The sequence below is a fragment of the Sander lucioperca genome, chromosome 10 (genome assembly GCF_008315115.2).
Source record: "Sander lucioperca isolate FBNREF2018 chromosome 10, SLUC_FBN_1.2, whole genome shotgun sequence".
Lineage (NCBI taxonomy): Eukaryota > Metazoa > Chordata > Actinopteri > Perciformes > Percidae > Sander > Sander lucioperca.
In genome coordinates, this window is record NC_050182.1 from 20,247,294 (window position 1) to 20,272,574 (window position 25,281).

A 25,281-nucleotide genomic window follows, 5' to 3' on the forward strand; every position below is an offset into this window, starting at 1 on the left:
ACCAATTGCTGTTAATTTGCATCTACCAATTATAGTAATTAAGGCTCGGAATTAGAACGCTGAGCAGCCCTCGTAGTGAGAGGGGAAAATGATGTCGTGGAACATGGCGACTCAGCAGAATATAAGACCCAGTCCCAGCTACTAAAATTATTTTTGATGACTAGAGCCTTCTTTAACAGGAGTCAAACACGGTCACAAAAACAACAAAATATCCAAGACAACAAAGCTGCAACAATGCTCCAAATTTGTCACTATTGGCAATAACAAGGTTCTTACTTGTGGGTTTGTTCCTCATTGGCACAATACACAATAAATAAAAAATATGCTTTTTTCACGTATTGTGTCTTGGCTTTGATGTAGTGACACATTCCCATGGCAAAGAAATGAATAATCTATTCTTTTTTAGCTCAACAGCATTACTCATCTCCACTGCTGCTCCCAACAGAAGCCTGTTATTCATTAGACTGATTGCACTTTAAAGACAGACACTCATACTCAACCAATTATATCATATTTACACAAGATCTTAGGAGGAAACTATTACTTCTATATACAATACAAGCAGGGCTTAACTCAAGCCCATACCACCCTCAAGACAACGGTACATGATAGGAAGGAGTTGAGAAAGTGCTACAGAAGAAGGCCCTCTGTTTACAAAGACATGGTGCATACCAAAAGTCAGTGTTTGCACTTTGATTTCAACATATCTTAATTACAGGAGTTATTTATCTCCCATGCAGCTTACATGTCAGAGAAGTTATATTGTTATGAACACAGTCGGTATTAGAAGTGTTGCTCTGAAGACACTGGCTAACACGTGCTCGCCATGATGGCCTGTTAAATATGTCAGTATGGACTGGTGGAATTTATAGGCTCATCATGCACTAATTCAAAATCTGATTCTTGCATCAGAGCTCCATGTTACAAAGAAGCCATGAGTGAAGACGGAACAGATATTTCATTTGGCTTCGGCCGAGGTGTATTTCGTGAAATTCACACACACCAGTGACTGTGTAAATTAAACTGCTAATCTTTCATCAGAGCCCATGATTCATTGTAGAGTAAAAACATACAGTTTGCACCATCACATAGTGAACACATACTCATTTATTAACACATTATAACGAGAAAGCATTTTTAAAGCCGTATAATATCACATTTCCTTGGCTGTACATCAGTCAGAATGTTGATGCCATTTCAAACTTATATTTCAGTCTGAAGCACTCTGCAGTTTGTCCCTGCTAATAGCATTGCAAGGGCCTTTTATTAAAACTCACAGATGTCGTCCCCATCTCCAGTGCTCCTGTTCTGCTTCTCTCTCTCTCTCTCTCTCACACACACACACACACACACACACACACACACACACACACACACACACACACACACACACACACACACACACACACTGGTCTGTTTAGCCTTAATTGTGCTCTTCTCCTGCTTCTGCTTGCATGTACTGTAGCTCTAAGCACGGAACATTCCTGGAATACAGGGACAGTAATTCATCAGCTTTTTAAGGGCAATGACTACTTACTGGATTCCTTCGTACAGTAGGTACATCTGCACTGGATCTGCTAAAAATGGCTGACATTATTTGCGTGTGACCGTGTGCACGCATCAGTCTGTCTTAGATGGTCGGGTCTACAATATTTGCACAAGTTGCTGCTGAGAATTACTACTAGTCATCTGTGTGTCACCACAGGACAAAGCTACCATTTTCCTCATATAATTGAGCGGACCACAGCTTGTGAAATCACTTTCTCTGTTAGCGGCTACATATTTGTTATGCTTCCTACCTGCTCTGAAAACAGACATAAGGCTGCTTTTATAAGACATGTCAGGCAGAGTTTTTTGCAGTGGGTCCCTGCTGCAGAGGTGTGAAAGGAATGCCTCGCTGACTTCCTCAGACCTCAGATTGAAAACAGATTTAGGTCCCCACCAAGCAATTTCACAATGATGTAATCCCACTGCCATTTTAATTTGAGAGGCCTTATCTTTAATTAATCGCTAAACACATGCGTGGAATAGATTATTCAGAACTGGCTGCAGTAGGGAACATGGCAGGGGTAGCCAATGATCTGGCTTTCCCTCATATGCAGTCATTTTCATCAAGCTAAAGTAGAACAGGCACATACCTAAATGCTACTTTTACACTAATTAAAGGAAAATAATCCTTTTGCTGGAGGAAGATTCCAGATCCAAAGTCTGTCCCTGGTCTCTGGCAAGGCACTCAGCATGTTCACTGTTCTGATTGACAAAGCTTGAAGTGAATCAAACTTCTTTTGAACATAAAGGAGTCAGAATCACCCAGGACCAAAACCATTTATTCCAGCTGACGCAATTTCAAGTAGATTGATGATAATTGATGATACAGCGAGAGCAATACTTGTACAGCTGCACCTCACACGTTGTATCAGACATGCTGTCCAGATTGTCAGAAAATACATGACGCAGTGATGCATATTCCTCTTACTACTCCCAAATCGCATATCACTTATCACTGTTAAATAGAAATACATTGTAGTCTTTAAGACAATAACTACACACTACCAGGACAAACGGGCATAAAAGCACATGGCTGGAAACGCAATTGCATTAAAACATAATGCTCACACGCACAGGCAATATACATTCCCTCTATGATATGAGTCTCAAACCAAGATGGTTACAGTCTTCAGAGCATTCCTTGTGATTTACTTCTGCACATAAATTGTTCACTTCGTGCTCCGGCAAGGAGGGTGTTTTATGGAGCTGTAAAATTAGGCCCACTTTATGGATCCAACAGCATGAACCACTACTGTTTTTTCCACTTGATATTGATTAAGCGGTTCAGTATTGCCAAGCTGGTTCACATTAGGCATGTTGTGTGTATTTTTGAAGATGCTCATTTTTATCTGTGAAAATAACGGTATTTGGCAGAGCACTTTGAAGTTGATTACACATTGTTTACAGCAATTATTGAATTCTGACAAATGTTTAAAGCAACGAGATTACATATCAAGGCCTTATCCTTCTTCGGCTAAAGAATGAACATTTTCCTAAACAAAGTCAGGGAAATGATGGCCATATTTGATTAGGCTAACGTATGCTACAGGTTTAGCAGACAGGCTGAACAAACATGTAACCGGATAGCTAAAACAGTAGGTCCTACTCGTTGACGTTTGCCTTGACCTTAAACAACATTTTGTTCTAATTCAAATTTCCTTCCAGCAAACAAAGGCAGAGTGAAACAAAATACAACGACTTGCTGCTGGAAGCTCCCACATAATGGAATTAAAAACTTATGTCTAAATCACAAGCTTTAAGGAGAGACAGGCCAGACGTTAAGAATATGAGAGCAGCTTAGAAGCCCCTGGTGCGGCCCAAGACTACAGGACTACAACCGCTTTCTCATGAGATAGTGTCCAAATACTTTTATGTCAGCAAGGAAAAACAGCATTAAATAATTACAATAATGTGGGGCACACATGCTTCCTACATCAGCTAATTCTTCCTCCTCTGTAAATGACTGCAGAGCCAGTGTTTATAATTCTGAAGCGGATCTCGCATTCATCCAAACCGCCGAGTGTATTTATACAAAGTGACATTTCTATATGGGAGATTTCCCCCCTTTCCCCCTCTAACTGAGGAAATCACAGGGGGGGGGAGTTAACTCCGTGCTCACCTAATTCCACTAGGAGTGCTGTTGATTTGGGGAGGGAGAGGGAGGGAAGAATAGAGAAAAGGTACAAAAAAAGGGGTGGATGGGAGAGGGACTTAAAGAAAAGACCGTAGCTTCATCAATCAACAAGAACATTTTTTTAAATGTAGCACAAATGCAGCACAAATGCAGTGGAAGTCAAGGGGGGAAGACTGAGATGAATAAAACTTAGCTCCGAGTCTGACAATTTCATAGCAGACACTAGACTTAGTATAAAGAGCACACAGGTGTTCCTAATGACGTTAACGATGGCTCCTATCTATTTAGGCGTGCGACAGTGAGCCATTATTAATTGTTTACACCTGTTCTTTTCATACTGTGACATGCCAAAATGCTGAAGAAATACTGGAGAAATTAAAAGAGGGAAGAAAACCACCATAAATAGTTCCATACATCATCTTTACATAATTACCTCCGCGATAATGTTCTACTGTTCGTCCCTCTCCTAACATCTTATTCTGTTTTCTCCCCTCTCCTCTTTTGCCAGTCAGTGTTTTGGTACAGTGACTCCAGAACAGTGAGGAGGAAGTGGCCCCTGCGGGCCAGGCTCCTGACAAACCACAACTCTAAACAGGCAGCGCTGTGAAAATATGGCATTCAAACAACACAATGCCAAAACTTCTGACCACCACGCCGACATCAAAACAGCTGCAGGCTCTGAGAACATTTGTTGGGGGAAAAAACAAAGAGAACGAAAAAAGGGACAAACTAATAAAAGAAGTAGCAGGAGGGGAGTTAAAAATCGAAAACATGCAAAACAGAGCTTCAGGAGTGTCTACGTTGAGCTGGAGACCGGAGTGGGCCTTGTTTTTATTAGAAAGGAACTAAGAAATGAGAAAAAGACATTATACTAACACGTCAAGCCCCCTGTGCCTCTGTGGGATGGAGTTTCTACCCCCTTTAAAGCATTTTGAAAAGAAGACTATGTTGTGAAACAAGAGGCTGCAGGGAGAGATTGGGAAATCAAGTGAAGGACGCTGTAGGAAGGAAGGAAAGAAGGAAAGAAGGGGGAGAACGAGAGAACTTCTGTTGAGTAGAAATTCTGTACAGTGAGTAGTCCAGGTGTAAAGAATTAGAGGAGATGGCACATCAAACAGGGCTGTGCTTGGCCTGTTTCCTGTAGCCCTTGTGGCAGGAAATGTTCTACAGCATCCTGTGAGCTGACCAGAGAGAAACTGACGAGAGGGAGCAACAAGGAGACCAAATAAAGTGGGAGGTGAGGAACAGAAGAGGGCACATGTAGCAAATGTTCAGCAACATCCTGCAGAGAAGAGGGATATTAGAAGACAGGCAAGGGGGGGGGAGGACATTCTGCAGAACATGGGAGGGAGAACAGGGCAGGGAAGAAGTGAGAGTAAGGAGAAGGGGAAGAAGTAAGGGAGAAGGTAGGAAGACCTCTACACCATCCCGTGAGATGACTTGGCACTAATAGGCTGGGTGGAGGGGAATAAGAGAGATGGATTGTAGGATACATGGAGACTGAACCATGTATAGACAGGAGAGTAATACAGAGCAGGCATGAAGTTGAAGTAGGCCTGTTTTGTAGGGTCGGGTGGAGAGGAGGAAGAATTAATTAAGGGCAGAAAGCATACTGGAGAGAGTAGAACATATTATTTGGAAGGGTTTAATGATGGAGTAGACTACTGGGGAAAAAATATTAAATCTATTCTCCAAACTATCATTTTGCAAATATACACTCATTTCCATCAGCATCTCTATATTTAAAGGAACACGCTGACTTACTGGGAATTTAGCTTATTCACCGTAACCCCCAGAGTTAGATAAGTCCATACATACCCGTCTCATCTCTGTGCGTGCTGTAATGCTGTCTGACGGCCCCAGCGGCAGCAGCCCATCACAGTACATGCAGGTGAATGGTTCCAGTAATCCTACTGCTCTGAATTGTGACAAAAGTGACAAAATAACGCCAACATGTTCCTATTTACATGTTGTGATTTGTATAGTCACAGCGTGTACAAAAACCAACGTAACATGAGACACAGCCATCTTCTAACCATAAACATACTGGGAACTATATTCTCAGACAGGTTTGCTGCAAAGCAAATCACTCCACCCAAGTAGCAGAAGTAGCAGAGCTTCGCCTTCTGAGAATATAGTTCCCGGTTTGTTTACGGTTAGAAGATGGCTGTGTCTCATGTTACCTTGTTATCTGTACACGCTGTGACTCTACAAATCACAACATGTAAATAGGAACATGTTGGCGTTATTTTCTCACTTATTGGGAGCAGTAGGATTGCTGGAACCATTCACCTGCATGTTCTGTGCTGGCCTGATGCCGCTGGAGCCGTCAGACAGCGTTACAGCACGCATGGAGATGAGAAGGGTATGTATCAACTTGTCTAACTCTGGGGGTTACGGTGAATAAGCTAAATTCCCAATAAGCCGGCGTGTTCCTTTAAAGTGCTCATATTATGCTTATTTTCAGGTTCAAAATTGTATTTAGAGTTTGTACCAGAATAGGTTTAGATGGTTTAATTTTCAGAAAACACCATATTTTTGTTGTAGTGCACATTGCTGCAGCTCCTCTTTTCACCCTGTGTGTTGAGCTCTCTGTTTTAGCTACAGAGTGAGACCTCTCACTTCTGTTCCATCTTTGCTGGGAGTCACACATGCGCAGTAAGTACTGCTAGCTAGTCAGTTGCAGAGTATGAGGGCGTGCCCTGGCAGTAGCTAGGTAAGGACTACTAGCCAGTCAGAAGCAGAGTATGAGGGCGTGCCATGCTAGCAGCTAGGTGAGCATTATAACGTGTGTTACAAAGTGACCACGTTTGTCTCTGAAGTAAAGGCTGGACTACAATAGAGCTGTTTGGAGCAGTTTGTGAACAGTGTTTTCTGTTGGAGATGGTAAGTCCCTTTGGGGTGGACTTTGGGCTTTTTCTCTTTGTAAACTTATAACATGGACAACAAAGATAACACAATAAAGGAAAGGAGAAAGCCAAAAAGCATAATATGAGCACTTTAAGTCTTTCAAAAGGTAAAAATAATAACCTGAAATTCTATATGTCAGCTCCCTAATGTTCTTATTTGGCTTCATGTGGCTTGGATAGAATACTTGGATACTACTAGGAAGGTGACAAAGGCTAGTGACAGGTTCAACCATGGACAGATAAGCAGGTTAAATACTTGCAATTCTACTCTGTATGTCTCACAGAAACAACAGACAGCACAGTGATGTTTGTGTGTGGTTCAAAACACGCGTGGGATGTGCTTGATGTGCTCAAGTCTAAGTGTCTGTACACATGCAGTTTGCAGAGTGTGTGATATGGTGTGTTTGAGAATGTTTGTGTGCTTCTCTGAGTCTGACATGTCAGGTTGTGATGTGTGAGCCTCTTGTCTCGCTGTGCTGTCTGTCCAACATGTGTCTGTCAGCTGGATCGCTCCCTCAGCCTTCAAACCAGCCTTCTGCTCCTTAAAAAAACTACTCTCATGTGGCTTTAAAATGCTAATAACATCAGTCCATTACCAGGCTACACATAATGTGAGGCCTTAAAAAAACTCCTTTCAAAGCCCTTCAAATGCCTTCTCAGTTGTTAGAAGAGGAGATGGAAAAATATCAAGGGGGGAACAATGATGCTTTAAACACTGGCTCCTCGTCATTACTAAGGAATGGATGGAAGTCTTGCCAACAGTTGGACATTTCATTTCAGCATAAATATATGGAGCAAAGCATATTTGCTCAAGTTAATAATTTTTAACTTGTGCGTAACTAAAGCCCTGCATGCGTGCGATGATAAAGTGACAGGGGTGGGGTGCTGATTGGAGGGCTGTTTTGTGTGTGTATGTGTGTGCGTGCGTTTGTGTGTGGGGTAAGTTATGGAGAGAAGAAAAGGGACCACCACAGTAGAGTTGTCTACACGGTGGCTTCACATTTCCCTCTGTGGTTCTCTCAAACCTGCAGCTGAAGTAACATGACTGACATTCACAAACACACACACACACACACACACACACACACACACACACACCTGCCAGCCTACTGTGTGGAGAGTCTCTTTCTCCATGCCAACATTGGCCAAGTAAACTACTGTGTTTGATTTGGAATGTCTACAAAACACAATACCTTTAAGTGCACATCAATAGCCTCTTAAAGTGTAATACACAGGAAAGGGAAACATCTGTTACATTCTACATTCGGTTCATTTATGGTATACATATATTCTAAATACCATACAAATCTTGAAAAAAATGTGGGCTGAGATAGAACTGGAGTGTGGAACAAAAACTACATAGACATTGTTACAGTACAAACGCATTAAACTACTACTACTACTCCTACTACTACTACTACTACTACTACTACTACAGATGCATTAATATGGATTGTTAAGAAGTGACTGCCTCAAGACCGCAAACATACAGGAGAGTATATCCAAGTTCCACGCATTTGTTTATTTAGAAAGAATATTTGTGTGTTAAGCAAGAAGGTACAAACGTGGCGGAACAAGACCGAACATATGGATGTAGAGGGACTAATAACAAAATATTAGAGTTCATAATATACTGTACATTAACTACTGTAAGCTATTTGATATTTAGCAGGATTGAGTAAAAACAACTTGTAAAGACCAGGAGGAGGAAGACAGTTCTGAGCCTACTTTAGTGCCAGCCTGTGGTTATTTCAAGCCTGGTTGGGCCTCCTGGGGTTGTAATGTGCCTCTTATTACACAAGCATTAGGCAATTACGCCACTGGTTTCACATTGGCTTCCCAGAGCCACAGAAGAGCTTGTGGCTTCACACATGGACATTTGAAAGCATCTGCACATTCCTTCTTTCTTGAGGTTGACTTCTTTTTTTTTTTTTTTTTTTTTTTCCTCTTTCGTACTTTTACTCAATTCTCCAATTGCCTCTGCTTTGGTCTGATGTTCTACTGAGTAGCCTACTGATAACTGCTGCTTGGCAGGAAACTACTGACCACACACACACAAATATATGGGCACATTCCTCCGGAAATACACACAGGATATGATAACAAAGTTAGAGTTGTATATATACAGAAACTCAACATCTAGGTAGCACATTCTTCTGAAAAAGAAAATTACAATACAAAAACACACTACCATATTTATGATGTTGAACTGATGTAACTATTCAAAGTAAAGAACTGTTGACAACTGTAACAGCACTACATTGTAACTACACACAAAGCCTTACTGGTCTGAGAAAAATAGTTGCCAAAAAGTAAGGTTTGTTTATATAGCACCTTTCACAGGTCCCAAATCACAAAGTGCTTAACATTTAAAACAATTAAACAATAAAAAAGACACATTGCAACACAGCACAGGGATGACAAGAATACAACTGCATCAGAACAGAAGTTATTTGTTATTCAGATGAGCTAACCAAAAGCCTGTCTGAATAAAAATGTTTTCAGCTGTTTCATAAAAGCATCACTCATCATTATAGTGGGTGAGGGACATCCAGCACATTTAGCTCAGATGATCTAAGAGCCTGATTTGGCATATAAGGTTGGAAGAGGTCAGTGATATACTGGAGAGTTAAGTTATGCAGGGCTCTTAAAGTTACCACCAGTACTTTAAAATCAATGCAAAATTTAAGAAGCCAGAGAAGTGAGGATAGAATTGGTGTGATATGTGATCTTTCTCCCTCTGTCTCAGATCTTGCTGTGCATATCGACACATGGCTCAAGTTCAGCTATTTCCGTGTAAATCCTATGAAAAGAAACTAGACAAAGTAGAGACACACGGACTATCAATATGGTATTCCTGAACTCCCCCGACAGTCCACCTGGCCTCCGCTACTGCTGTGTGACTGGCCAGTCAGAGTGTCCCTGTCAGTACAATGACAGCTTCAAACCAACCACACAGGATGCCAGAACATCAACATGTCATGAGCAGGGAGAAAAGGAACTAAAACACAATAATGCACAAGGCTGGGGTTTGACTACACACATGGACACATACACAAAACATACGCAGTTACAATTTCATGCACACACAACACACACACACACACACACACACACACACACACACACACACACACCAGACTTTGACAGGGTAACACGGGTAGAATGTGTGTATCGCATGCTGCATTGGAGCACAGAGCTTCCTATGTTGGTAGTATGGGTGTATTCTTAGAACCCTTTGTATCCTGCTTCAGGATGACCCCCCCCCCACACACACACACACACACACACACACACACACACACACACAAAATCAATGAGCCCCGTAGCCAGGCGGTCAACCCCTGGATCAGGCCCTTTTATGAGTGCAGGACAGCTGAGGGGTGATCCCTCTCGCCTCTGTCAGCATGCATCCCGACCTGACTGACAGCAGTATGCCAAAACACAAGAGCGGTTTCCGGGAAGCTCTGAATTAAGGTCTGTCACCTTGAGTGCCATCAAAAAAGAAATGCAGACGCTTTCACAGCAGCACACAGACAGATGTTAAAGGGGGGGACAAAGGAAAAAAAAAGAATAAGCTCATGTTGGGAATCTATACTGTGCGTGTTTCGGTTTTGCATCAAAAGGACTAACACGTGAAAGGGGAAACTGCACTGCGCGCACACTCAGGGTTAATGAGTGTGACTACCAAACTTGGGCAGGGCCAGAGGAAGGCCATGGCTGTTACCAAAATGAAAAGGGTTTATCTTCCGATGAGAATGACAACGTGCATAGCAGTTATTTTTCACCCTGCAGGTGCTGCTCCTGTTAACTCACCCATGGTTATCCAGTCATTACATATAGAGATCTCATCTTATATTTGAATAAAAATGTCAATTGATGGGTGATGCAACATGAAATGTTGAGCTGTTCAATGAATTGAAAGGGTTCATCATTTGAGGAAGATGATTTTTGTCAGTTAATGTCAGGGCATTTGCCTATTTTCAGATTTCTTGTATAGAATGTTATTAATTTGACCAGAGGAGGTCATAAAAATCATTAAGATTCATCCTCTGAGGACCGTGATTATCCACAGTAAATTCAACGGAGATCCATGTAACACTTTTTACAATATCTGTCACCACAGGAAACATCGAGGTATTCTCTAAATGACTAGAATTGACCCTCTTTGAACCATAGATGTCCATACCAAATATCATGCATATCCAAAAGTAATTAAAATATTTCAGGCTGGATCAAAGTGTTGGACCAATGGACCCAAAGACAAACTAGTCAACATGGCCTTCCCAATAGCCCCTCCACATAGTGCCAAAAAAAGAGAGGGAAAATAAGTTGTGGTTAACTTGTTTGATTCCCCTGTGGTGAGTCCTAATACCCCCTTCTCTCCCTCTTCTCTGTACATTACATCGGAATCATATGCATAAAAATGGCCATAAAAATGTAACGCAGAGCCCAGGCTGGGGTTTTCTCCCTCCTAATCCCCCTAAACCTCTAACTGCAGGCTGAGAAATACAAGTGTTGTGGTGCAATCTTCTCACAGAGCAGAGGGCCTGAGAATAACATCACAGAGGCCACAGCTATTTATGGAATGAACCACAGGCTGTACACAGAAGTCAGCAGACACCACAACACAGCACACAAGACACTGTATACAGCTCCCTACTCATATACAGCACAAGACACTGCTAGCTAAACACAAAGTGTAGAGCTGCGGTCAAGATCTCTCCAATGATGGATAAGTGGAATTAGAGGGACAGAAGGAGAGATGATAAAGATACAATATGATATATAGGTAAATAGATACAGCTATAAATCACTGATTTTATTCAGTATCCATATAAACTTTACTTATTAGTCTGTTCGAGGGCCTCTTGTCAGACAGAAAGAGGGACGGCTGGCGGTCAGCGTGGAGTACACCCTTAAAAAGACTGATAGCCTCATACCGAGTGGTTGACTTGATTGAACACAGCGGTTAGGTACTTTGGTTCACAGTTTAAAGATCAAATCCACTAACGTTCATCTGGTTTCCTCTGTTCTGCTCTGGAGACATTAGCTCCACAAACACAAACTAAGTCTCTCTCTCTCTTTCTCTCATGGCTGAAGAGGCAAATGGCATTTTCAAGCCTTCCAGGAAATCAGCTTGCATGCCATATGATACAGTATGTTCCCTGTATCATCTGGGAGACAGAGAAATCTATCTGTCACACTGGTTCCCACTGAAAAGAACGACAAATATGACTTCATCAAAAGAGGAAGAAAAAAAGGTGAAGAGGGAAATACTCCACCTCAAAGCCACAGCAGTATTCAGTGTCTGAACTTCCTGTTCACATTACGACACGTTGTCTGAGGGCTGTTTCAACATGAGCCCCAGCGAGCCCGCTCCCAGTCTCATCTGTCGGCTCTGCGAAGGCGATCCTGGTGGATTCAAAACATAAATTCTTGGGCAAACTTTAATAAAAGGGGGCGTATGATTCACTCTGGGTAGCAGCTGTCCCCATTCTTAAAACAATTTGATGTTGCATTAATCCTGAGTGTCAAGCCAATGTGAAATATGTCCTCTGCGTTTACCAGCACCAGGTGTTTCATTTGCTGGACTGACAAAAAACAATGTTTATTCTGGCTGACCCTCCAATCTGTGCTTATTTTATCTTCTTTCTCTGTAGAAGAGAGGGAAAACATGGGTGTACATCCACAGTGAGAGAGTAGAAAATAGGTTTAAAAGAAAAGGGAGAGAAACAAATGGAGCTAAATGATTTACAGTTCACCGAGACAGGTCTAACTCTAATCATCTCTCGTCTCTTTCCTCAGACTCCCAGGCCCAAAATGAGCCCAGCAGGAATGAAGCCCCGGCCTCAGGAGCCCTCAGAGCCATTCTTGTTGACGAAATATGTTGCACTATTAGCCACTTCACATGTGTTTGACTGCTGGGTGGGTCTACTATAGGACTTCTCTGTTGGCTGGCTCAGGTTCAACAAACTCTCATGGCTCAGTGCCATTTCCCCCTTTTCTGCCCTAAAAGCTTTTTACTACTGAATGATGATAACTGGACATTTGCATTTAACACAATATAACTATACTCACTGTAAGACAAGTGTGTAGTATCAAAAGGGATTGCTGTAATAACATATATTTAAGTCAATATACTCACATGAAGCAACTAAAAGATCAGAACAGCTAGTTAGCCAAACAAGCACCAATGCAATTAAAGAGATTTACTAAGTTGGTTTGGTTTTGTCCACAGTTCTGTGATAATGACACACTGGCATATTTTCACAAAAGATAAAATTTAGAATAGCAAGAGTGTAGAGTTGAGAATTATATTTTTAAAGCCTAAAAGTAGAGACCAAAATAGATAAAGGGAACTTTGATTTAAAAGGCTCATGTCTGGCTGGGTAATCCCCACAGACACCACTTTTACTGTTCTAAAATGCTACTCTGCATACTCAAAGGACTGAGTAGCAATGTACTACACCAGCAGGGATAAATTGAGAAGTTTTACAACATAACTCCTTTCAGCACTACTATTACAAAACTTCTCATCATTCAGGCTGCTCTGCATCGGAAGTTTAAAAAGATCGTACTAACGCATTCTTTTTTTAATGTGGTGATACAGATATTACGATCATTGCCACCACTGCCTCTGAAAGGAGTTTATCATTAAACCTGCTCAGCAGCCAGGGAAGTTTTTAAAGCAACTCCTAAATCAGTGTATATAAGTGTAGGTCCTGAGTGTCACTGTGTGTGGCCTGAGCAGCTTCTCTCCTCCGCTGCGTCAGCGAAGCAAAGCCGGCGCACTTTTTGCTGGTGTAAACAAACGGGGAAATGGGGCACTTGGCAGCCGACTAAAGTGAGTGATGAGGCAAGTGTGCACTGAAGCATCTAATGAATCATTTGCTGGGAACTCTGGGTTTTATGAGGAAAAGAAAGATGAGGAGGAAGACAAGAAAGAGGGAGACCAGCTGAGAGCATAAAAAAATGAAAAGAAAAGAAAGTAGGAGAGCTGCAGCTGTCAAATAGACGCCTGAGAGGATCATTCAGTGTTTTGCCCCAATGTGAGGACAAGAGATTAGAATGCATAAAACTCACAGGGTCTCCTAATCCTACTACTAGCACAGCAGCAGTATGTGAACCCCAGTGACCGGTGGTGAATTTACTGAGGTGACTGCTGACGCTGTGACAGGTCTGCACCTTTGAACAGAGCTGACGTGCTGAGGGCCTATAAGCAGCTTTATTCCACACTTTGCCTTTACTCCTACAGCCTCAATAGAGGCAGTAAAAGTATTACATCTGCTACTACTGAATGAACAAACAGTGAAATCTAAAAATGGTGATTACAGTAGAAGACAGGATCTGATCTATACATTAAAAAAAAATACATTATAATATTTTTAGTACAGCTGAGTGTTCATAGTAACCAAGCCCACTTAGTTCGATTAAATTATTTCCATTTATCTATCTGGATATATTATTGTAATGAAGTTGTATATGAAAAGCCATTTTGCGAAATCTAGAGTGTAATGACAGTTCTCACAAATACCATGTTAGCTACAGAGTGACAGTTAACCACAATTGCAAATTGCATAGTTAACTTATAGTTAGTTCATATTAACTTGTAGGTTTTATAGTATGCCATGGGTACAATAGTTTGTCAGGAAGACTGAACTGAGAACCCAAAATGTTATAATGTGAAACAAGCAGTTATTTAGTCAAGGTGTAGTTAGGTAGTCAATGCAGTAGAGTTACCAGCTAAACCATTTTATCTTGTTAACGAATATTGTAAAACATGGATCAATTTAGAAGTCAAACAGAAATACAACTGCTCTGCCAAAAGCTTCTGACTAAGTCAATCACTTACTGTCAGGTAGAGGGGCGTAGCACAACATTCTGGGCCCTGTAGAAAGGCATTTTCTATGGGCCCCTCCCCGCATTCACACCTATACATTCTAGCATCTATTTGGGCTCTCCTCACATGAGGGCCCTGGGTACTCAGCTCCATTTTCACTCCCAGTATATCCCTGTATCCACACATACACTCCCAATACAAGGATGTTACCAGAGGAGAAGGGTGCATACAACTTAGTGCCAGGGAGTTTTATTGGTAACAGGCAGGGTCCTGGCTTCAGTGGGCTGTGTTTATCTGTGGAGGGGGAGATCCCCATCATAACCACTTATTAGGACATATATGTGGGCTCAACCAGGCAGCCATTCAACAGCAATAAGCGGCTTACTGTACTGACCACAGTTTGCTGGGACGGGGACCAGTCTAACCAACACTAGAGCGACGGAGAGGAAAAGCAAGACAGGAGGAACATAACAAATACACATGGAGACAGAGAGAAAAAAAATAGAAAAAGAGACATGGAGGGTAAAAGTGACAGCCGAAGGTGTGAAAGAGTGGAAAGTAATGGATCCTGGTGCCTGCAAGAGCAAAAAGAGAGGAAGAAAATGCCAATATTGGAGAAGGGTCACGAGGGGACAAGAGGGCATGAACATTAAAAAACAAAGAGGAAGAGACAGTAACATTGGACATTAAACAAGACTAGGTCAAAACCTACTGTATGACTGGACCGTGTATGGTCAATATGCTTAGTTACAGGGCTAGTAAGTGGTGGTGTTTATAATGTGAATATAGATATTAAATGTTCATCTGTAGTAGTGCTGACCATGTATGCGTTGTTTATTAACAAGCCTGAAACGCGATGAATAAAAATTATCATTTTATTTAGGGATGGGTACCGAAACCCGGTATTAATCAGGCCTCGGGCTGAGCTCTTCCACAAACACAAACACACAAACACACACACACACACACACACACACAAACACACACACACACACACACACACACACACACACACACACGGAGCAGCCTACGTCTATATCGACGACATTCCACTTCCGGGATTGCTCAGGTTATTTGAGTAGTTTATCTTTTACCGGGCCGCTGAAGCGCTGCCTGCTTCCTCACGCTGCCTGCTTCCTCACGCTACCTGCTATCTCACGCTGCCTGCTTCCTCACGCTACCTGCTATCTCACGCTGCCTGCTTCCTCACGCTACCTGCTATCTCACGCTGCCTGCTTCCTCACGCTACCTGCTATCTCACGCTGCCTGCTTCCTCACGCTACCTGCTATCTCACGCTGCCTGCTTCCTCACGCTACCTGCTATCTCACGCTGCCTGCTTCCTCACGCTACCTGCTATCTCACGCTGCCTGCTTCCTCACGCTGCCTGCTTCCTCACGCTACCTGCTTCCTCACGCTGCCTGCTTCCTCACGCTGCCTGCTTCCTCACGCTGCCTGCTTCCTCACGCTACCTGCTATCTCACGCTGCCTGCTATCTCACGCTGCCTGCTTCCTCACGCTGCCTGCTTCCTCACGCTGCCTGCTTCCTCACGCTACCTGCTATCTCACGCTGCCTGCTTCCTCACGCTACCTGCTTCCTCACGCTACCTGCTATCTCACGCTGCCTGCTTATTCACGCTGCCTGCTTCCTCACGCTGCCTGCTTCCTCACGCTACCTGCTATCTCACGCTGCCTGCTTCCTCACGCTGCCTGCTTCCTCACGCTACCTGCTATCTCACGCTGCCTGCTATCTCACGCTGCCTGCTTCCTCACGCTGCCTGCTTCCTCACGCTGCCTGCTTCCTCACGCTACCTGCTATCTCACGCTGCCTGCTTCCTCACGCTACCTGCTATCTCACGCTGCCTGCTACCTCACGCTGCCTGCTTCCTCACGCTACCTGCTTCCTCACGCTGCCTGCTTCCTCACGCTACCTGCTTCCTCACGCTGCCTGCTTCCTCACGCTACCTGCTTCCTCACGCTGCCTGCTTCCTCACGCTACTTGCCATCTCACACTGCCTGCTTTCTCACGCTACCTGCTATCTCACGCTGCCTGCTTCCTCACGCCAATGTTGAGCAATTGTGCTGATTTGTTGAGACCGAGAAAATCTTGCAAGAAAACACCCTGATAATCTATTATTAATGATACTGAAGACATACAGTATCTGATATAAATAATATGATTCTGATAAATGATCAACTATGCATTCTCTGCTTGCCAACCCTTTTGATTTCCCTGCCCCTCTCCCTGCTGTTCTCCTGGAGTGTCAATTCTCCTGATTTTTACATGATGAAATATCAAAATCTGCCCAGGAAGTTAGGAAAAGGGAAGACAGAAAGGAAGAAAGGAAGGTGGACATAAGGAAGGACAGAGAAAGAGTGAGGAGAAGAAGGGAGTATATAGAAAAACACTGCTGATAAGAAAAATAGATAGAATAAATTAAGAAGATACAGCAATCAAAAAATGTGAAGAAAATAAGTTAGGTGATGAGGGTATATTACTGCTTAAGAGTTAGAGTGGGTTATAAACACCAGAAAAACAGACAAACTTTGGAAAGTGCATGAGAAAAAGACACAAGAGGAGGGAGTGAAATAGACATAGTCCATTGATACAGCCACATCATGTTGACTTGGCTCTGCATCACCACTGACACAGCAGCCGTGTCTGCCGTTACCGTAGAAACACAGGCATGTGCACTACTCAAAACAAAAAAACATATTTTGCGGCAGCAGGATGCTCCCTCAGTCTCACCATGAGGTAACCGAGTATGTGACGGAATCTAGAGCTGTGTCATCTAGGTGTGGGGATGTCGGGAAATGTGCAGGATATTTTAAGAGACACACACACACACACACACACACACACACACACACACACACACACATAGAGTTGAGGGACATACACACAAGCAAGAAGGTCAAGTTAATTTTTTTATCATTTAAACTTTTGGTAAAAAAAGAAAATCCTTTTAATTGTTTAGATAATTCAATATGTACGGATTTTGGAGCTTTAGCTGCATTAAATATAACAAATATTTCATGTATTTATATATTCCCTTTGTATTTAAGTATATAAACATATTTAACTACAAATTAACTAAGGCAACCAAAACTATTTAATTTATTTCTAAAAAGAAATTAGCTAAAAATAATAGTGTTTGTAAAACAACCAAGTCATAAAAGTAATTTTCAATGGCTGTGCACAACATCACTTACTGTTAAAGGCAATTAGCTCATCATCAGTTATTTCAAAGTCAGTTAAATCTTTTCAATAAATATGTATGTCATGTCATTAAAAGTTACTTCAATTGAAAAAGATCAATATTGGGCCAAGGGATGTTTTAACCCTCACATCTAGACATTTTAACATGCGCCTCTCTGCCTTTAAATAACGGACACTAAATCTCCACATGGTACTTGAAAGAGTACTCCTCGTTCACCCGAGCATACAAGAAGCTTTCAATTAAGTGTCCCATAAGTGAAAAGAATCTCATTGGAAAAAGGAGAAATAAGAGAAAATGAGAGAAAATAGGAGTGGGGAGTAAAAGATCTGTGAGGGCCCAACCACAAGAAAGTCAGGGCTGAATGCATGCTGGACATTCCCTGGGCCGGCGCTCATGTAGTTTGAAAAAGCCCACTTTTTCAAGACAGGAAAATGATTTCAGCTGTGTCAATTGACAGCGGCCTTGTAGCTGAAGATGGAGAGGGAGAAAGAGGGGGAGCCTGCAGCTCTGTGTCATAATTCCTGCTTAGTGAAAGAAGCCGCTGGGGACCTAGTCCTTCAGGGGAAAAACATTTAACATCACAAGATCAAATGAAATAGTGTTAATGGTTACCAAATGAACCTGGTGGTGGATACCAGCTTAGCTCTACAACTTTACAGTCAAACAGGTTTATTTTTCCTTCTTTGAAGAAATCTATCTACTCCAAATGATAAATACACACTGTACCTTAAAAATGTTGAGGCTGAAAGGGAAGCTGAGGAGCTTTGAAGTGTGTCAGAAACAGTGTCAGTTAAACAGTATCAATACATGCTCTGTCAGGATGTTTACATACGCTCGCTATTTTAGCCTTCACTCTTGTCTTCTCTCACAAGGTGGCATTACAGTAAATCCTGGTTTTAGACATAGTGAGGCAATCATTTAATGTACAGTAGACAATAACAGCATGGCTGCTTAGATCAGTCATTCAATTATGATAACGGATGTAATTAGTGGTGGGCTTTAAACAGAATTGTAGCAAATGGCTACTGGCACTCACAGACATATTTTTTCCTATAGCCACAATTTGTAAAGGATTGTAAACACACATTGGTTTGGATGATTACAGACTCTCACTTTGACTTTGTCTATACGACTTGGGGGAGCACACACACAGTCAAATTCAGCACTGATAAAGCACATAACAGTGCCTGGTAATGGTATATCAACAAGTCCCTGATCTCAGGGTTATCAATCATGTGACTCAGAAGTGTGATCATCCTAAATTGGAGGGCAGATGTGAACAGGGAAGGTGGTGAGGATAATGCATGGTTAGAAATGGAAGAATGAACACAGAGAGTGGTTGGACATAATTCCTGGGTTTCACTGCAGAGAGGGAAGTGGTGACTCTTGGCTTCTGTGTGTGGAGGTTAAGGGGGTGAGTGAATGTGCGTGTGTTTGTACACATGGCCATGCCTGCTGCTATGGTTTGTGACAGAGTATGTATGTGTGTATTTTCTGTGTGCATAGGTACAGTATGTGGTGGTGTTCATTGCACATTTTGGTGTGACTGCATGACTGAGTGTAGACAACTTATTGTGTTTGTAAGTGCATGTGTGTATGGAATGACTATGTGCGTGTGGAAGGCTACATGCTAGTCTCGCTTTGCCAGACCTATCTCCACAGCGCTGCGGAGCAACATGGTAGCGTGTGTGAGTGTGTTCAGGCCAGGGTGGAGCGTCGTGCGAGGCAATCTATGTCTATGAGCAGATGTGGGCACCACAGCCACAGAGCCACTAAGCACTACCACAGGCAGAACAGGCAGAACATTACGGGCCAAGATGGGGTAAAATTGCATGGCTGGTCTAACTGGTTTTTGGGGCGAAAGTCTGAGAAAAACTCCAGATTATTTTCCATGCCCACAAGATCATTTATCATCTGACATGATAACAACATGGCCAACATGTCAACAAAAATAAATCTAGGCACAGTTTCCATGGAAACAGGGTAGTTACTACTCATTAGCTGTACTAACTTGTACAAAAACACTGAGCAAACATTTTAGCACAGTACAGTGTGTGGAACTAGTGGGGATAAAAAAAAAGTACCCCCAAAACAGTAGCTATGGTTACTGATCAATACAATCTTTGCTCCAATACATCAAACAAGTAAATTAGAGACTGGGTGGGAGATAGTGTGGGTACTCTGGAAGAAATTTGGACAGAGTGTGGTATTTCTCTCCATCTTGCCTTGATGGTTACAGATTGTCAGGCATGCCCAAAGGCCTAGACCCCCTCTGCCTCCCTGCTCCATGTAATCTCCCAGCATATGACACTTCCACCAACTGAAGGCAGCAATGAAACCTAAAGTGGCCTCTCCTCTCCTTTTGTTGTCCACCTTCTTTTTTTCCCCCTCCACTTCAAGTCTTGTGTCAGCTCAAATCTCTCTTGCAGCTGCACAAAGCATTTGGCACCACTTTTATCTCCCTCATTACATGTGTTTGCCAGCTCTATATCTGCCCATTCACACAACTGCTCTCTCTGTCTCTCTCTCACACACACACACACACACACACACACACACACACACACCACAAGCTGTGGGGCTGCGATTTTGAAGCAGCTATGACACAATCCAGATTCTTTTAGCTGCCTATAGCAGGGAAATGTGTTTTGCGCAGAGCTATTTCCCTCAGAAGTCCAGATTTTCCCTGCCTAGTTGCTTTGATCCACATGGCACAGGGGGCTTGTGTCAACAGTCTTGTGTTTCAGCTGGAGGGCCCGGCAGACCCCCAAGGTGTCACTCACTGCTCTCTGTCCTTGCTGGGGCAGCTTACCACTATGTGGCGCTGTCACTCACTGTGTACCCGAAAAATATTCCATGAGACAGCAAGCATCATGAGGAAAAGTGCACTCATGCACAGCCCGGACACACACACACACACACACACACACACACACACACAAACAGAATAAAAACACTTGCCTCACAACAGGTTTTATGGAGTGTGATTTGAGGTCAGACAAATTTGAATGGAACCGTTGATGAACTGTGGTCAATTAGCAAGTTTTGTGGTGGTCTAATACAACCAGCGGTGTTTGTTTAAAAGACAAACATGGTAAAGCTGTGAGTGATGATATTATTAACAGAAGTTAAAATATGTAAAAGAGGAAGACTGTGAGGTAGACTCAGTGATAAATATCTTGCACATCATCTTGAGGTGGAGAAACTGAGGATAAATATACATTATGTGCAAACAGAAGAGAAGAGAAAATAGCAGCAAATAATTGAAGACTCTTTTTTTATCAATGTTATTGGATGTTATTTGGAAATGGGGAAGATGTTTGATTTGTCTGCACATAATGTCAATTTAGCAGAGAGGTTGTAGTGAGAAGAGTTTGTCTTACTGGTAGATGTCTTTTCGCAGCACGGTGCGGGTCAGGGGGTTATCAGCCTGAGGAGCCATGCTGAGGGAACCCAGCTTTAAGACCAGGGTGTCCTCTTTTTTCACCTGGGGATCTAGTGGGACACATGCAGACACAAAATCCAATACACTGAATATGGAGGAACAGATGTACATAAAAGATAAGACATACTTTATTGTGCTCAAGGGAAATTTCCTCTTCGGCAATAGTGCTATATACTGTATATACACTGTAAACATTTATAAAGGTATAATATGTATGATGTATCGCTAACTGTTTTTAAATACACAGTGTTCAAAGTTGCCCCCTCATCCCCAGCTCAACAAGCCAGAGAGAGAGACAGAGAGAGCAGCGGCGGTCAAGCAAGCTAGAGAGTGAATGAAGAGAGGAAGGGCCAAACAAAGCAGTGAATCAGAGAAATAAAATGTTATTTTATGATCGTTTCACAGAGGTCATATTCTAAAGCACAAACAAACACACCCACACCTCCGTGGGAAGGTGCCACATTGCTGGATTTTGTGTAAATGTAGAGCTTCATCCTGTCTGTGTCGGTTAAACTTGTGCGTCGGTATGAGACGCCGAGGGGTGTGACAAAGCAGCAATAGTGCGGTATCTGGGAATGAGAATGGGCTGCACAAGCTGCACGCTGTTATTGGCTGGGGGTATGTGGGGCCCAAAATCTCTTTGCTGACACCTATAAACGTCCCGCACACAGAAATATAAGAAGAAAAGAGAAAATACAAGCAGAGGGCAGGGTCTCTCCAGATACAGACACCACCACACACTTCTAGTGGGTCATTAAGTGATGATTGACAGGGATTCTTTTGCATATTATACCTTTAAACAAATGTAAATACACATGATACACACATGCAAATACTCTGGTACATGAAGACAGCGCACACGCACGCACGCACGCACGCACACACACACACACACACACACACACACACACACACACACACACACACACACACACACACACACACACACACACAGCCTTACCACTATTAGTCATTACTACGAGCAGACAAAACAAGCCTCCAGCTATGACATTCTGAGAATAATTTTATATTCTGTAGGAGTGTATGTGTGTATAACTGTGGTTGGTTCTTCAGAACCTCAACTATTTCTCTTAGCAAATGTTTAATGTGGCGGCTCTGCTATGTCTGGTCGGCCCTGGCAGGGACTTTCATACAGGCACCACAGAATCCAAAAAACAGCCTGTGACATAATACTGTCCCATTGTTGTTTTTCATTTGAAAACACAAGTGTGCATTCAAAAACGACAAATGGTTGTCTAACCTGATGCGGTATGTTTGTCTTGTGGCCCGGGGCAGAAGACCCTGATCACACTTGTGTTGATGTACATGAGAGGCAAACATCGAGAGGTCAGTGTGTGGCTTCTCATTGGTTGACCTGCTGACTTCCCACGCTCTCTGTAGCGTCTTGGTATCGTAGCCTGAAAAGACATCAAGCAAAAATTATAAATAATACATTAATAAGATCTTAATCATAAGTTTTAATTGCTGGTTCAAATAACATAAAAGTAAATAAATCCTAAGCATGGAGTAGCCTAATAAACTGCATGAAATGTGCAAGTTTTTATACAATTGTACCTCATTACAGTACACAGTTTTAATTTATCCTAAAGCGTTTTAAATGGTAAAATATATTTCTTCCATTCATTTAAAATCATTTATAAAATAATTCAAAATGTTTATTTCCTTTGACTGAGACTATATACCTACTGTATATTACAAGGTTTCCCAAATTACTGCAAAATTCATCTAAAATTGCTTTCAAGATCGATGTTTATTCATGCACACTGAAAACTGAAAAAAATAAATGTTTTATTGTTGAGTCTCCATATGGCTCAAGCATTGACATACTACACAGTTATAGGAACTGACAGACACTTTTTTTCTACCTGGAACACCCCTGCTACAGTAGCCAATAAGGGACAGGATAGCACCACATCAAAGGGCTGGGCTGTCAGCAGGATTTCTCTCAGGTACTGAGGTGAGCTGTCTGCCAGCGGATCAGTGGTAGTGCCGCTCCGTGTGGGCCGCTCCGGCCGGGTGGTGAGTTTGTGACGGACATTTTTGGTGACAGCCTGGGTGTAGGTGATCGACAGGAAGCCGTGCTGCTGGTGAGAGCCCTCCAGGACCTTGGCTGCCGTCTGGCCAGTGGTCAGACAGGACAAATCACACTGATGATAGGTATCATTGCACAGAACAATGGCAGATAAAAACTTAACCTGTTCAGTGTTATTTTGGTCTGATTTCTTGGATGAGGGTTAAGCCTGGCTAACAAATAACATAAATCTAAATTTTACAATATAAATACCTTTACAGCAAAAATGCTCCAACTAAATGCCTCAACTAAAATGTTTATCAAGAAACTGGGCCAGATTACTTTTACTTTAAACAGTACTCTATTTAAAGGAAACGACTTAACCTCAGCCAAAAAAACAGCTCTATGTGTTTCCATACACTGTACAACTATAAAAAAGCCAAGCTGAAGCTAATAGCTAAAAAAGGGTTCCAGAGCAAATGTATTCATATTCTGTGCAGTAAATTAGATTGGATCCTCAAATCAGCCAACTTTATGAGATGCATACATTCTGACTGCAGCTGAATTCTAAGGCTGAAATATTTCTGATCAATCAGAAAAGCCAGACATCAATCTTGTGTGTGATTTGCAAATGGTGAAAATCACTTAAATACCCATTAAGTAAAAGAAAATAATCTCCAACTGTTGCATGATTAAAAGAAAGGCAGATCTGTTTAAGACATGATGTAAAGTCTGCAAAAAGATCCAGTAACAGTGGACTTAAAGTATAAAAGCTGCACCCTTTTGGGAGACGTTCTGTAACAAAATGTAAGTAAATACATAAAAAATAAGTTTAGAGTACTTTCCTCTGAGATTTCTCACGTTAAAAAGTCTCAGAAGTGAATTTAGTGATGAAATAGCAGACGAACAGTGTATACAATTTCTGAGATCTGCGCGACCTATTCAGAAGATCTCAGATCAGTGGTGTAGCCTATTGGGGGCGTGACAAAGGTAGAGACTAAAGGAGGAGCCACCGAGTTGACGTCAACTTGGTGGTTCGTTGAGATTTGCCCGTTTTCAAAGGCAGTTTCAAATTGTGAGATTTGCAGAGGAAAGAGGTATATGTCCTATTTACTCACCAAACTGTCGTTATTCAACTATGAAAAGGTAAAATCAGTTTTGCATTCTATCACCCCTTTAAAGCACTGGCTTCTGAAACCTCTCTGATGAGCACACACAATTATTTTAAGCCACTGTTAATGGAGGTTAAGCAGAGTCAACTAAAAAGGAAAAGAGCTGGATTCTTACAGGAGGGAAAAAGCCAGAGAAGTGGCTGAAAGATTCTTGCTTGCTGACGGGTCGAACCAACACAGTGCGTCTGTTCAGCTTGTCAGTGCAAGAGAGGACCACTCCTCCACAGCTGCCCGAGCTCTGAACACCCTCCTCCGTACTGGAGGTGAGGAGAGGGAAGGAGAGAGAGAGAGAGAGAGAGAAGGTAGATGCAGAAAGGGACAGAGAAGGCAAGAAATTACAGAGAGGGGGAAAAGAAGAGAATTGCATATGTACAGAAGGGAAGGAAAAAAGAAAGAAAGAAAAGCATGAAACCTCAAGATCATTTTGGAAAAATTAAATATAGAGTAAACTGATTAAAACCAAAGAAAGTTGCACCAGCTTAAACCAGCTGACATATTGTGGAATGGTCTTATACTATCCAGTAATAAGAGCATTGAAGCAACTGTTTAATTCTGGGATGAGCAGTATTTTGAATGAAAAAAGTACAATTCAAAGGCACTTAAAATTGTGGTGGACAATTTGTTATTACCGTCGTAAAACAATTCCACAATCATTTTTTAGCATATTGTAATTCAAGTGGTCTGAGAGAAAACTAGACTTCTGCATCTCCGCTCGGCTCTGTTTTCAGGCTTTAGGAAATGTAGCCTGTGATGGGAGACTTTGGCCAATCACAGGTCATTTCAGAGAGGGGAGAGGGAGAGCTGCAGGGAGAGGGGTCACTCTACTTCAAATCCTGGCGTTTTTTAGCTTTCTACCCACTGCAGCTCCCTGACCTGTAGAAAATTTGATACAATTTATCTAGTGTAAATTCATTATTTCTTAATTAAACTGCTTCAATAATGTAAACTCTGCTCTATCCAACACATTTTCATTTTGTAG

General features: G+C 42.2%; 1 protein-coding gene across 2 annotated transcripts in view; it reads right to left on the reverse strand.

Moving 5' to 3' along the window:
- Positions 1-25,281, reverse strand: part of LOC116066562 (vacuolar protein sorting-associated protein 13B) — a 353,457-nt gene that overhangs the window by 131,652 nt on the left and 196,524 nt on the right. Inside the window, exons 28-31 of one of the 2 annotated variants that reach the window (XM_031322688.2) lie at positions 24,418-24,559; positions 22,985-23,236; positions 22,360-22,516; positions 21,037-21,148 (exon numbers count right to left, since the gene is read on the reverse strand). In XM_031322688.2, the coding sequence (XP_031178548.1) occupies positions 21,037-21,148; positions 22,360-22,516; positions 22,985-23,236; positions 24,418-24,559 (663 nt within the window). The remainder of the gene's footprint in view (positions 1-21,036; positions 21,149-22,359; positions 22,517-22,984; positions 23,237-24,417; positions 24,560-25,281) is intronic. The other variant, XM_031322689.2, reaches the window with a different exon arrangement.